This window comes from Syngnathus typhle, linkage group LG2 (assembly GCF_033458585.1).
Source record: "Syngnathus typhle isolate RoL2023-S1 ecotype Sweden linkage group LG2, RoL_Styp_1.0, whole genome shotgun sequence".
NCBI lineage: Eukaryota > Metazoa > Chordata > Actinopteri > Syngnathiformes > Syngnathidae > Syngnathus > Syngnathus typhle.
Window position 1 is genome coordinate 20,257,292 of NC_083739.1, and position 15,755 is coordinate 20,273,046.

Genomic DNA, 15,755 nt, shown 5'->3' on the forward strand with positions numbered 1-15,755 from the left:
ATATATATAATATAAGTTAACTAGCATAGAACCCACTTACTTGTGACCCTAAATGAAAAGGAAACAGGAGTAGGAGTTACAGAGAAAAAAGGGATAGATGGATAGTTGTAATGGTCTGTTGTTCTAATACCTGTGTGTAGTATAAATCACAAGGATGGTGCCTTTGTGTAAGGTGACTTGTAAAGAACCTTTTTCATTAAGCCATGCTACCTTCTAGTGGTAAAATTGAGAACTGTTCATGAGTCCAATATAATATCTACGACATTGTACAGTACTGGCCAAATTTGTAAAAAAAAAAAAAAACACGAGAAGCCTTCACATATTGCCTCCAACCACATTCAATCAACACAACACAACACAGGTACACAAGACAACACAACACAAGTACACAACATAACAAAACATAACATATAACAAAACATAACATAACACAACACAACATAACATGAAATTAGATAGTATGACTTAGCTTGTAGACAACCAAGTCATCAAGATCATTAACCACAATATAATCTGACTGAAAATACATTTAGTGTATGTCTCTGAGGAATTCCATGAAGAGTCTCTGCTCTGGCCAATATTACTTTATATCACTGTTCCTCATGAATCAGCCAATTGGAAGGAGAGCTAAGGATCAAGAAGACACTCTGTGTTCCTATGACTAAACTACCACAATGCATATGTTGACCATATGGATTCCCCCCAAACTCTTTAATGTATGTCAAGTTGGTTTAGCTTCAGGAAATCTATTTTTTGAAAGCCCAAATCACCCCTTGTATAAATAAAACAGATGCATATATGTCTTAGAGGCTAAGAGGCTCTTTGGCCTCTATTTGTCTCTGTGAATACACTGCAGTACAGTTATTATGAAATTCAGCTAGCACATGAGGGCGAGTCAAATTTCAAGTGACAATGTTCCAGTGTTATATTGACGTCAGGGTTGCAAGATTATTAGAGTTAATGAAAACTGATAAAACAACTCAAACCTAAATTGAGAAATCATTACCATAACGGAGATGAACATTAATTATTTTTTTAAAGACAAAAACTAACTAACTATCCAACTACATTTAAACCTAATTGACAATACAAACAGATATGGCGTGTAGATTATGCAAGCAAAGAAATCTTGACGTATATAGTAATGGTGAAGCCAGTTGCTAATAGCAGCGCTTGAATGAGTGTGGTTTCTGTTACCGCTCATGGGAATAAAGCAATGTGAAGAAAATGAGCACGTGTACCACATGTTGCAATATTAATGAAGGTGCCAGTGTATCTAATGCAATGGTTCCAGCTGATGCTGGAGACTGTGCATTATTACAACAAAAATAGTCGAGCAGATGATCATAATTTGTTGTGTTAAGTGTTTTCATTCTGTGTTGTTTCACTTTAAATTAGTAGAAAAAAAAATAAAGCCTTTAAGTATTTAAAGTTCAATTCTAAATAGTTACGGTTTTTTTGTATTTGATATTTTTTTTCTAATGGCAAATAACTCATAAATTAATCAAACCAGTAAACTGAAAAGATCCCAATGTTTAGCTGCGCTTCATTTATTTTAATAAACATTTTTCCGAATACTTTTTTTTACATAATGCAGAAGTTGACATCATTTTTGACAATACATTAACATAGGCAACAAAAAGAATTGAAGAGGAGTTTGGGAGATGACAAAGCTCTTTTTTGGCAAGCCGAGAGTCATTTCTTTAAACAAAAAAAAGGAGAGAATTCTGATCCAGTTCCAGAATGGATGGATGCACTGTAGATAACAGTACATTAGAGACGCTACAATGCTGCAAACTCAGGATAAGCAGCAGTTAATCTGAAATGGTTTTAATAAGTAAAGATGTGACTTGAAGTAAAATGATAGTCAAGCTCACCATTAAAATCAGTACATAGTGGCCTGATTTGCAATGTAATGCTTAAACCTCAGCTTGATTAGTGTCAAGTATTTTTGTTCCACAGCTGACAAAGTGTAAGTTATGTAGGCTGCTGTCATCAACCCGAACAGAGATGGACTAAGACAGGAGGAAGGGGGTGGAGATTTTTTTTTTTTTTCTCTTCATAATCTGCCAGTGCAATGAAATTCAAGACGGTGCCCCATGATGCATGCGCACTACTTGGTATATTACATGTAGTACTGAAGACACAGTTCAAGATTAAGAAATATATGTTTGTAAACTCAATATAGAAAGACATTTATGGTAAAAACTTTTGGAGGCATGCACACTCCCTCTCAGAGCATAGTGTAGTTATTCTTGGAAGCTTGCGGCTAGCTGGGCTGCATGAACACCCCCCCACAAACTCTGAAGACAAAGGTAAGGACAACAAATTAAATCTCAACCTCACTTTAAATTGGTTATTCCCACTGTGTGTATTATAGCCTTATGTAAAATGCATTCTGGGAGGAGTGCAGAAGAGGTTCTTTTCTAGCCACAATGACTTAATAAGTATGCTCACTAAGAATGGAGACTATTGTTCTTTGTTAAAGAGAGGCAGGCATGGTTTTTAACACTTCATTTTGTTTTACTGTACTGTGCAAAATACAGTAACTTCCAGCCAATACGTGGCCTTTTAATGACATAAAAAACATTACTGCCAAGAAGATATTTTCTTTATAAATTCCTTTTTAATTTTGTTTTGTTGAACATTTGAGTTTGATAAAGGTGCTTTATTGAGTGTGATGAATGTGCGTAACATGGAAAAGTACATGAGGGAGAAAAAAATACAATGTCCACACGGGGGCAGGCTTTCAGTTCATAACACTTTTACTTGTCTTCACAGCCAATCAGAGAGCGCCTACTTTTCCAGCGGTTTCCATAGGAGCATTATTATGGGCTGTGCGCGTTGTTACTTCCGGTGTACAGTCGACAGATTTCTCCACACTCATCTGTGTTTCTTCTTCTTTTAATTCCCAGTTTGATGGACTCGGATAAATGAGTATATTCTCGGACATCTTGGTCGTTTAATGTGTGTATTCATATTTCTTAATATTCTAGTAACGGGAGCGTATTACTGGGGGATATTGTCGGAGTGTGCATGATCTCTCCGAATTCCAGCTTCACCAAAACATGTTTATTAAATACAGACTTTAATGCCAATAAGTGTTTAAGTGTGTGAATGGGTGGCTATGTGGCCAGCGATTGACATATATATAGGTGGTCCCACGTATGCTCGCCCAGCCAGCCGTAACAGCGGGATTGATAAGAGGTACATTGATAAAGTGGATGGATGGACAATAATATGATGACTAGGTTGAACTTGGATACAATACAGCAAAGACCCCATAAAACCCCATGCCAATAGGGAGAACATGCCAAGTCCAGCACAGGGGGCAGATAGGGGGAACGCTTGCAACAGTTTTGTCAATTTAAAATTAAAGTATTGTGAAAAAATGTGTTACTTGTGCAGAGTCCTGCAAACTCCCAAACAAATAAAAAGAGGACTTCTTTCACAGTGATACACGTGACGTACTGTGTCGTTAATTCCATAGTCATCCAGAGCATGTTGTCATCTTGATGCAATGAGAAATTCTTTATTTTTCCATCAGTACATTGTTGTTTCTTGCCTCAACCCAGTGTAAACAAGAGATTGCATTTTTAAAGCATCGTGAGTTTTACAGTGCACAACGAATTTTAAACACACATCTATAACCCCTAATCACATAATTTGTATGTTCCTAGATTAAACCAGTTCCAGTTCTACCAGTACAGACATCATGCCTGGCGATGACAAGACATCACAACAAACCCGCCAGAGGAAAAAGAACAAAAAATCCCGCTCCAAAGGGAAGAGCCCTGGTGCAGGTCCAAATGCAGGTCTGGCTGGTACCTTGAATGGGCAACATGAACTCACCTTACCAGCTATTATTCAGCCACTTCCTAAAAAGTTATCAGACGTGAGGCCCAAAGTAGCTGTAGCCAAAGTTGAAGAGGAGTCATCTCGAGCCATATGTCTACAGGTTCTTTTTCCATACCTGCTGGCTGGAATGGGAATGGTGATGGCCGGAATGGTACTGGATAATGTACAGGTGAGTTCATTCAAAACATTATAGACCTGATGAGAATCATCTATCACAGAGGTGTCAAACTCAAAGCCCGGGGGCCAGATACGGCCCGCCACATCATTTTATGTGGCCCGCGAAGACAAATCGCGCATCAAATTTGTGTCATTACTAGAATTGCAAATTGTCTTCACTTTTAATAATATATATTTTTTTTTAAATATTTGACCAGTTTTTACTCGTCTGATTTGAAAATGAGTTATTTGTCAGTTTGTTTTGTAGCTTTTACTGTTTATCATTTGAGGTGCTCATACATTGATTCGGGTTGACAGTCATAATGGCCCTCCGAAAAAAGCTATGACTACAATGCGGCCCGCGAAAAAATGACTTTGACACCCCTGGTTTAATTATTTCACTGGTTCTTTTATCACAAAGAAATTATTTAGGCTTCATTACCTGATGTGTTTCGACTATCACTTCCGCCTTCATCAGAGTGTCACCGGTGTGGTTGTGACGCGTCTTTATCAGTTAATGGATGACAGTCTGATGAAGGCGGAAGTGATAGCCGAAACATGTCAGGTAATGAAACCTAAATAATTTGTTTGTGATAAAAGAACCAATAAAATAATTGACAAATAAAAATAAGATGAACATAGTACAACTACCCCTAGTTTATCCTAGGGTTAGCGTTTCAAAGTAGGGTTTCATACTAGAGTTAGGGTTTCAAAGTAAGGTTTAAAGCTAGGGTTAGGGCTTCAAACTAGGGTTGGGTTTCAAAGTAGAGTTTAAAGCTAGGGTGAGGGTTTCAAAGTAGGGTTTAAAGCTAGGGTTACGGTTTCAAAGTAGGGTTTAAAGCTAGGGTCAGGGTTTCAAACTAGGGTTCATACTAGAGTTAGGGTTTCAAACTCGGATTTCATAAGGTTATGTACTCAGATGAGCACGTTCTGTCGTTCTGTGTAACCCCCTTTTTGACCAACCTGAACCAGAGTTAGCAGGAAAGAATGAATATTTCTGTGTACCTTTGGATGTGTGAGTGGTCCAACTTACTCCTGGTCTCCTCTCAGGGGTTCTGTTTACCACCTACTAACAGACGTGATGCTGGATGCTTTGTGAGAAGCTGATAGATGTCTCACGCCTACTTCCCAACACATTTTATCCGCGTTGGCTCACACCTTTCGCAGTGTCAGTTGCTCATCGTCATCCCGTCTGCGACTGATAATGGTTTGGCTGAGTGTGTCCTCCGGGGGATTTGAAATTGTTTAGTAGAAACTTACATGGTGAGGAAGACCAGTGTTGAGAAAAAGCAAGTGTTAGCGTGTGTACCGGTAAGCTTGTCATTTCCTTCCTGGATGAGGATGACGTGCAGGAGGAACAGCCCCACCTCTTTATGTTCTACGTCACATCAGAGTGGAGGAGAGCAGAGCAGAGCAGAGCAGAGCAACACTACAACAGACGAGGAACACTAGAGCCAGTCAGACAACCAGTCGCTGCATCTTATTACAGGATCTTTTGGATCACCTATTGACAGCGCGGACCTGTTTTATTTTTTCCTTTCACTGATGGAGAGACGCTGGATGGACAGCCAGAGATACTGCTCGCACCAGACTCCTCAGACTGATTGGGTTAAATCCTTTACTAAACTGTCCCAATATCATTTTTGTCAGTAATGTGGCTGTGGTTCTGCTCAGGAGATCACGTTTACTTCTGATTGGATCAAAATGAGGACTCAATACAACAAAGACGTAATCAGTGCAGTTTAATTTTTTTATTTGAATAACTTTTCCTCCTGAAAGAATAGTCAATTTAAGCTATTTGTTTGGATATGGCAAGAGTTGTATAGTACATGTAGGGCAACAAGATGAATGATTGTGACCGATGGTCGAGTTATAGTGTTAAATCAAGTGGTCCTGATAAATGAATCACTTCATTACTGCTGACTCACCATTAGCTCACAGATACCACGCATCGTTGTATGGCAGGTGAAAAAGGAAAAGTTCATTTCAACTTGCCTTAAAAATGTCATAAAGTCTATTCAATCTATCGATCATAGTCATGTAAACTAAATGTGTGTATGAAATGAATGTAAATTAAATGACTCTGAATGTAAACTTTACCTGTCACTTAGATGTATGGTTTTTAATACCACAGATTATTCTAAAACAACGTGTTCATCACTTTTGAATGAAGCGTAATTATTCTAATGTTTTACTCATCCCATAAAGGTACCATCACAAATTATACAGTATTTTTTACTGTAGACATTGTAAATGTACTCAATTATTTATTTTTCCTTAAATCTTACTATAATGCTGAAGGTTATATGACATGCACTCTGGTTTATTTCTTGTTAATTTCTAAAACCTCCAAACATAAACATCTCGCTCTCCGCTTAGACATAACGGGGAAAACAAAGCAGTTACTGGAAATGAAAGTTACCTCAATCTTAAATGTAGCAATGTTAATTGGTTAAGTGTATTTCATGCTTTTAGGTTAGGCTTGTTTAATGTTATTACTTGCACTTGTCAATCAAATGCCCAGCCCATTCATTTGAGGACCTTCAATTGACTTGTTTTTTTTTCTAAATTGATGCTGCTGCTATTTTTGGACTTCCATAACCTACCATTCAATCATGGATAAACCACAAGGTCTTTGACACTGATCAGTTCTCATTTTGGAGCCAAATTTCTTTTTTGCCTCCACTGCCTCAATTCACAACTCAACATTTCCTGGGAGCTCACGACTACATTGAACTTGGATAACCCCTTCACACAACATGGCGGTGACTCATCTCGAGCTGGAGCTTTGCTACCAAGGGAAAAAGTTACGAAGTGTGACATGGAAGCTGACCCACTCGGAATATGGTTTTCTACCTGAGCGCTCTTGGCTCATCGCGCTGCAGGTCTTGGTACCATTCCTGGTGTCAGGACTCGGACTGGTCTTCGCTGGTGTTGTCATGGACCTGATACAAGTATGCAAATATCTCCTGATAAAGTAAATGTTGGATTGAGGGAATAAAAACCTACAAAATTGGTTATTTCCCATGGAAAATGAGAAGCTATTCCAGATGCCTAAAATACTACCAGAAATTCAATTTCTACAATGCCAGATTTCTAAAAAGCAGTTTTGCCTGGATGTGGTCCAGATATTGCATTTAACGTGTCAGTTTGCATGATCGACAGTGCATGTTTGAAATCTATAAAAACTGAAGCATAGGAGATTGAAGACAATGAAGACTTGAAACTAGATAGATATTGTGGTGGCTATGCAAGGACTGCAAAAAAGGCCATTGTTTGAAGATCTGTTGGAGATGAGGGACAAGAAAGAACTCATGGATCCCATTCCCCATGATGAGAATCGTAGGTGCATTTGAGCAAGGCATTCATCCTGCTCCCGAGGCTATTCTACACTATCCATCACAATCGAATCGAAGATATATGTGGTTAATCGGATTCATCAAATCTCCCCATAGTTGCTCAAGGAAACTTTGTCTTGCGGAAAATTTGTTATCGCATGGAAACTAAGTAGTAATCATTTTGCTCATCCATCCATTCGTAATATCTGTGCAGGTATTGATTGGTTCATCAAGATTGGACCAAGACACCTTTTTTTTTGGCTAGGTGTCTTGAGATCAGCTTCCAAGAAAATAGCAGAACTTTTTTTGTAATTCATGTATGTCTACTAACTACAGAACATTCCCTTTTTCATTTGACTGCGCATCTTTCCGTGCCTCTTTCCTCCCTGCCTTTTCCCTTGTATCACCTCTCTTGGCAGCTGTGGTGCTCCGTTCTATGCGCTTCTATTTAAAGACCTACCCCCCTGGACCCCCCCCCCCCCCCCCCCCAAAGAACCCCATGAACCTGCCAAGTAGACTTGTCATCGAGAAAACAGAGGCAAACAAACTGTACATCCTGTGCACCTGGTGAACCTGTGCTGTCACAGAGTGACCAAAGACTTGGGATGAGGGAATGTAGGCCAGTAGGTTAGTCGAGAATATGTGATGCACTTATTTACCGCATCAGCGCGGCAGATGGTTCATAATGTACATCTATAAAGAGGAACATGTTTTTTTCAATAAGTTTCTGTTTTTGAAAAAAGGACACCTGCATTATTGTACATACACTAACCAATGTTCATGGTCTTGTGTGTTTCAGCACTGGGATGTGTTCAAGGTAATCACAGAGGTTTTTATCCTTGTACCTGCACTGGTTGGGCTCAAAGGAAACCTGGAGATGACCCTGGCTGCTCGCCTCTCCACCGCGGTGAGAGAAGATAAAAATATGACCGCAGAAGCCATGTTTACGAATGCGACTGCATCTTAAGAACCTCGATTAAACTAGGGTTGGTTCCCCAGAGCAATTTAAAATCGAGCTGATGGATAGCCGATCACTTTTTGTTGGAGCACAGGCATCTGATCTGCCAAGACCAAACAATTTTAATTTGAGCAGATTGAGCTCTCTGAATTGAATTGGATATCTGTCAAATAAATAAATATTGATCACTCCACATGGTCATTTTGTATGGTATGTAGTTTGCTTGGTTTTGTACCAAATTGAGCTTTATATGAATTGAAATATCAAACGTCACGAAGGTAAGGCCTTCATCAAAACAGCCTTTTTGACTGCTTTTACTCTTAAATTGTTCATAGTGATGCAATTATGGATTTCTGTCCAGTATGGCTGAATTTCATTCATGTCCTTAGGCCAACACAGGACAAATGGATGACCCGAATAAGCAATGGACCATGCTGTGCTGCAATCTTGCACTAATACAGGTAAGGTAAGGCATGGCCAACTCTCTGAGTTTGAGTCTTTGTTCAAAATCAAATAGTGCTAAATAATAGATGTTCACCCATGAATTGTTAAGCATGTTACTCTGAACTTGGAAAATAAGGAGCCCAAGACCGAGAAGACCATCTCATCGGTGGTGTCCCCACATTTGGCGACCGCTGCCACCTCTCGTGTCTAGCAGCCATTTGCATGAGAGTGCCCATCCCTAACTTTAACCATAAATGTCCTTATAAGTGATCATGTGAATTTGCACACTCCACAGGTTCAAGCGACTGTAGTGGGCTTCCTCGCGGCTGTTGCGGCTGTGTGTTTAGGAGCAATTTCCAGAGGGGGGGTTGAATTGAACCAGGCAGCTGTTCTGTGTGCTAGCAGCATCGTCACCGCATTTGTGGCTGCTCTCTCTTTAGGTTAGTAGCCCACGTCTTGGTAACGGTAACAACTTGAAGCTCTGTAAGGTTCGGACAAAGCATGTTCACGTTTCTCACCAAAAAGGAGTCTGAATTATTCTTTAACGTTAAGTCGTGTTTCTGTCTCATTTCTTCTCCCTCACAGGCTTGTTGATGATTGGAGTGATCATCGGCTCCCGAAAGGTCGGAATTAACCCGGATAATGTTGCCACCCCTATAGCTGCCAGTTTGGGAGATTTGATTACCCTATCCCTGCTCGCTGGTGTCAGCAGCACCCTTTATGAACATATAGGTGAGGGGAATACAGTTGGCATACAGCCGGCCTGTGCTGGGGGGTGCATGAACGTTTCCTTCAGTTTACAAAGAATGCGTTTTTTTTTTTTCTTTTCTTTTTGCGTGATGCCTTTGTTGGCTTTGTGAGAGGTGCAACAACCTTGTGAGGATGTTGAAATTGATGTGTAGCCAAAAAAAGACACGGAAAGTCTATGATTTAACTGTCGATAAAAGTCAATACAGGTGATGTTGAATATCATGAAAAGTGTTGGGAATTACATGTATGATCACTATCAACACTGTATTTGGTTATTTCTTGTAAATTTTGTGTATAGCATTAGTAGTTTTCAGGTACAGTATTTTGTCTTTGGTCCACAGAAATATGGTACATCTCTCCCTTGGTGTGTCTGATCTTCTTGGCTCTAATCCCCCTCTGGGTTGTGGTGGCTCGACAGAACCCTCAGAGTAGGGAAGTTCTCTATTCAGGGTGGCAGCCTGTTTTAGTTGCCATGTGTATTAGCAGGTATATAAACACACGCTGCTGTCATTGGTCATTCATTCTACACTTTTATTCACAAGAGTTGTTTATGTAGAAATGATTTTTTTTTGTCTGTCTGTGTATTTCCAGCCTTGGAGGTGTGATACTGGACAGGACGGTCAGTAATCCCAGTTTTGAGGGGATGGCTGTTTTTACACCGGTTATCAATGGTAAGATTAAAACATATACTAATATAGGGCATTTTTGGATGACGTTGTACAAACCACCATTATAAAATGAACAGAACAAAAAAAAAAACTGCATCTAATAATTAAGTCATAGTAATAACACACTGATCTTTTGATGTACATGGATTCAGTTTCGGCAAAAGCTTCACCTTTTGTTTGATTCTTTTAGTGACGTACAATAGTACATATATTGTGCTGTACTGTACTCATTGTCTGTCAATCTTGACTGGATTAGGAGTTGGTGGCAATTTAGTAGCCATCCAGGCCAGCAGACTGTCGACCTACCTCCACCTCTGGAGCATTCCAGGAGTGCTCCCATACAAGATGAGGCAGTATTGGCCCAATCCCTACACGACTTTCTTTTCTTCAGGTGACACCATCAATATATTATTTTCATAACAATAGTATCCATTTGGAAGGAGTTGACTGTTCTTTGTAAGGATAATATTCCCTGACTCTCTTGTGGTATTTTAGTGCCTTTACAGCTCTGTGTTTTATTTTTCCTGACTATGGCTTTTTGATTCACGGTCACCACTCTCTTGTTTACCAATTTCATCTAGACTCTAGATTCTAGAGTAAGGAATTGTGCTCAGGGGACAAGCTATGAAAAATGTCAGTCAGTGTGTATAGCCCAATAGAATGTGTTTGAGCAGGAGATTAATACTCAATAGAGGACCTTAATACTTAAAAATAACAAAGTGTACAAGATCACTAGTGTCTCAGTCAAAGCTTATTTAACACCTAAATAAATTCAAGCGGAAATAAATACAAAATGGTTACCATTACCATTTACCGTACTTTAGACTTCCAGTAGCATAGACATGAATGCTACACGACCACGCCATGTCATATGCTTGTGTTTCCTATTTCAAATCCTGCAGGTTTGAACTCCAAGTCAGCACGAGTGCTGCTGATGCTGGTCATGCCCGGACAACTGGTCTTTCTCTACGCTGTCTCTCTATTGCAGGGAGATGAGGTGGCAATAACTTTAGCCTTTGGTGCTTGCTACCTGTGTGCTGCTTTCCTACAGGTATACTCACACAGCATCATATTTACGGGGCACACTGTGGAAATATACTGTGACTCTATAACAGAGAACTAGAATTGATCGCTGTGTTTGAATCTCATCTCGGCATTTCCGCTCCTTCGGTTCGTTGAAAACTCTAAATCGTCCATTGACGTGAATGGTTGTTAGTCATTCTTAATCTTCGATTGATATCTTTCTCCCGACGTCTGTTGATATCATATATGCATCACTATGATCACAACATACTTTTCAATTCATTCATAATGATTAATTTTGTCTTCAGATCGCAAATGAGTTTGGCAAAAGCAAAACGTGACTGATTACTTTTGTTATTTAAAATAGATGTATAATTCCATATTTTAAGTACCCACTCAACAAGGTGGAGGATTCAAATCTCCATTATTGTAGATACTTTAATACGTACATAGACACCGTCTTGCTTCTGTCACAGCTCTAATACTAACAAGGAAGCTAAAAAATTGCAATGTCAAATTCACTCCCATTTCTGTTATCGTTGCCCTGGTCTTTTGAGTCCATATTTATATGTTGTTGTTTTTTATTACTTGCTGAGCTCAGTGTTCTCCTTGCTCCAGGTGGCCATTTTACTTTATGCGGCCGACCTGATTGTCCGTATGATGTGGCGACGTTCACTGGACCCTGACAACTTCTCCATCCCGTACCTGACGGCCCTGGGAGACCTTTTGGGCACTGGCTTTCTGGCCCTGTGCTACCATGTGTCATTAGTTCACAGTCAGTAGCTCTGAATGAGCTTTCCATATACACATATGGACAATACGGAAAGGAAAAAGTCTCAGGCCCAAACAAATGCTACGCTGGTGACATTTTCAGTCAAGATGTCATCTGTGGAGCATTTCCATCTGTGTTTGTGCTGTAAATAATATTTATTTACTGCACATCTACGTATGAATCACAGAAATGGGTCTTTCTGTGTTTCTGAGTGGAGTGCGACATGCTTTTGCTTACGTTCTCAACCATTCTTCCGCCACTCTGCCTTTGGTATCACAAGAAATGTGTTGGTGATATTAGAAGGGACTGCCCTTCTGCTCTACAGTTCTGCAGAGTTTCATGCTTTGACTCCTAGTACATATGAACATTTGTTTGGATTACACTGCTCAAAGTCAGCCAGCTCAAATCATTTTTAATGTTATATAGTTTTGAAAATATTTTAAAAGGGAGGATTTTATTGTCAGTCCTGTTTTTAATGTTTGTTGCATGGTGTGTTCACTAGAGGGCACTGTTACTCCCCTCTTGGCACCATGTTAAATGGAGCAGTGGAGAGTCCAGACAATCATTTGTCAAACTTCATCAAGGTGTTAGCCTGCTTTTGGCTTCTAAATTACATTAGCCATCCCGTCAGCAAACTTGTAGCTGCATTCGTTTATTTTGACAGCAGCAAGATTAAATGTAGCAAGTAAGAACCAGTTAAGGTGATGCTAAACCTTTGCAAAAATAGATGAAAGATAAATATGTACAGCACACTCACATCACTCACAGGTCTCTTGATTGTAGATGCTTACTTAAAAAAAAAAAAAAAGAAAGTAAAAAGTCTTATTTTTCCTCAGGGTTTGTACCAGAAATTCATCTTGAAGTTTTTAATATTCAGGTGGAATTACACCCAGACATTCTCACATTGATCGATGTTGCATTGCCATTTTTTTTTCTATATACAAAAGTGGTTTGGCTAGATTGTAATGAACCGCTCAGAAATGTATTTTAAAAGGGTTAAAAGGCACACACAGCTACAATATTAACACATTACAGGCGCTTATTCAACCAGTTAGCGCAGCTCCTGACGAATACTACAGCCTCTTTCGGGAAACAAATGCATTTTAGCACAGAATCAAACAAAATCTGCTGAAAAAGAATCAACTCTAAGAAACATTTAAAAATTTCTCTCATGGTGAAGCCAAGAAATACAGGCAGTATACATGCAGAAAATATCCCTCAAAACACCTGACTGCATATTGTACTTGCACTTTTGGATATCATCTACAACCGTGTGAGAAAATACCCTCATTCCTTATTTTCTTTCTGTGCAGGCTATAAATGTTTCTACTACTGTAAGTGTAACTGTCTGAACATGCCAACATGTATCATACATGGCATTAAGGGCCTTTTATTACATGTCGTATGGTACTGTACATTGTCACCTCATATTGCACATCTGTCTTGTGTGCACACAGAAAATAAATATGTTATCAAAATGTCATGTGTTTGGCAAGTTTGTACTTGTGGGCTTTTGTGTTTTTATTTGAAATAAAACAAACTGTGTGATTGAATCATTTTGCAACAGTGTCTTGTCAAAAATGCCATATTTGACCCTTTTTGCCATCACTGTGATGTATTAACATGAGACAGTATAGTATCTTCTTTACTTAACAGCTTGTATATTCCTTTCCACCTGTTCACTCTTATTCCTTTAAAGCTAGCCACATTTGTAGCATATATTCACAATAACTGCAAAATGTAAATGTTGTCCTTTACTGGGAGTTGTGTCTTTGTACTGTGTAATTATCTGGAAATGTTGATCTCTTGTCTAATGGTGGTCTTTTTATTAAGCCGGCCCAATTATTTTCAGTCAAGAAAAGGAATAGTTCCAATACCTGTGAATATGAGTGTATTTCTTTTAACAGTATCATGACAATACTGATCACTGTGATTATCTTGTCTTGATATGAAATGGTCATAGATTTTCATCTCTCCTTTCCACTCAGGTGTCTCCCGGTACACTGCAGCTGGTAATTCCAACATGCTCTTTTGCAGTAAGTGTTGTCACAACCACTCAAGTAATATCAAACTGTTTTCATTTAGATTGTGACGACTGTGATGATTTGTGTTTCTATTATATGAATATTTTTCATTACTGTGTGCAATTGAGCACCGTGTAGCCACAATTTTTGATTTCGTGAGATCTTTTGGGGGAATGATTATACTATGCACTGTGGACTTAAATTTTAATCCATCCATTCATTTCCTATAGCGCTTAACTTTTTTAGGGTCGCAGGCATGTGTGCACAGACAATTTTAGGGTCGCTGGCAATACAATTCAACATGAAAGGCAAGGACGTCTACCTCTTTTACAAAACCTGATATTTGCATCCAGGGTTTCATACGTACATAAGAGACATTGTCAGAATTATCTTACACTATGTAAACTGTCTAATGTGAACAATCCAGTTTGCTTTAGGGTCACTAGTCCATACTACGGTGTCACTTTTGGTCATGCTAATTTGGTGTTTTTCTTTCGCTCGCTTGCTTTGTTCAGTGTGAGAAATATTGTTCATACCTTTGCTGTAGCCCTGACCAAAAGTTTCTCTTCTGCAGAGTCGCTTCCTGTTTTGTATTGTTTTGTTTTTGCCAGCTCGTTTACTCTAGAGTACCCTTACAAACATTTGCGTTTTTCACATTGCATTCCATTGTAGGTGCTACAGGAAATTATTTTGGACTTAAACAAGGGGGGAAAAAACATGTCTTTATGTGTTACTACTAAATTACTATAAAAATGTTAAGTTTAGATTTTACATCTAGGCGGCACAGTGTGAAAGAATTCTAACCCCAAATTTAGATGCACGAGACAATCATCCAATATGTACAGTAGAAGTACTGTATATATAGATGCATATGATTCACTTAATTCTTATCCATTGAATCCAGATTTAGGATTGTATTTAGGGTTGAATACAGATTTAGGATTGTATTTAGGGTTGAATGCAGATTTAGTAACGGTCAATAAGAAACATAATTGTCTTTTCCTGACATTTTGATTATTTTCAAGCTTTTCACTGATAGATTCGTAGCCTCCTGTATTTCCCTTTTCCTATTTTTGATTTTACAACATTTTAGTTTTAAAGTCAGGAGCCATGTACTTTGAGAGTTAGGAATATACCGTATTGGCCCGAATATAAGACGATGTTTTTTTGCATTGAAATAAGACTGAAAAAGTGGGGGTCGTCTTACATTTGGGGTCTAGGCATTATACCCATTCACTTGTGCGCAGCAGTAGGTTAAAGGTTGCTGGTATCGGCTGAATATGTTGCTGTGAAAAATCAGAAGCCATTCATTTACAAATGTGATTGCACTTTAGTTTACATATTTAAATGTTCAGATATTAAAATGTGATAGACATGATTCGAATGAGGCAAAATAAGATGCTTTTTCTCTCGAATGTATTGTTATAATCATTTGTTTCAGATGTAATAATTTTCTGTCTAAAAATTGAATTTAGATTTCCAAAAGTCTTTTTTCAAACTCCAGTCTTGAAAAAGAGGGGGGCCGTCTGATAATCAGGGTCGTCTTATATTCGGGCCAATACGGTATTTCATTAGAACTGGCAAATAATAATTCATTATTTTGGGGTCGCGTGGTAGGTAGTACAGCATCGTTCTGAAGATGGTTTCACAGGATTGCATGTCACGTGAAACATTCAATCCCCTGTCGATCGATGTTGACATTTGTTTTCGCGTGCAGGAAGCTCTACTTTTGTCAGACAATCCCTTGGCTGACTGCACCTGCGT

At 38.9% G+C, this 15,755-nt stretch overlaps 1 protein-coding gene across 3 annotated transcripts; it reads left to right on the forward strand.

Moving 5' to 3' along the window:
* The first annotated feature begins 2,092 nt into the window (after nt 1–2,092).
* LOC133167980 (solute carrier family 41 member 1-like) lies at nt 2,093–13,520 on the forward strand. Of its 3 annotated transcripts, none has more exons than XM_061299175.1 (11): nt 2,093–2,315; nt 3,681–4,027; nt 8,152–8,259; nt 8,700–8,771; nt 9,050–9,194; nt 9,340–9,486; nt 9,846–9,990; nt 10,096–10,175; nt 10,429–10,563; nt 11,075–11,223; nt 11,814–13,520. In XM_061299175.1, the coding sequence occupies exons 2-11, from the start codon at nt 3,716–3,718 to the stop codon at nt 11,976–11,978; spliced, it is 1,458 nt and encodes a 485-aa protein (XP_061155159.1). In that variant the 5' UTR covers nt 2,093–2,315; nt 3,681–3,715; the 3' UTR covers nt 11,979–13,520. The 3 variants fall into 3 exon arrangements, with proteins under 3 accessions (XP_061155159.1, XP_061155154.1, XP_061155169.1); XM_061299170.1 differs by lacking the exon at nt 2,093–2,315 and adding an exon at nt 2,810–2,967; XM_061299185.1 differs by lacking the exon at nt 2,093–2,315 and adding an exon at nt 2,985–3,207.
* The last annotated feature ends 2,235 nt before the right edge of the window (nt 13,521–15,755 follow it).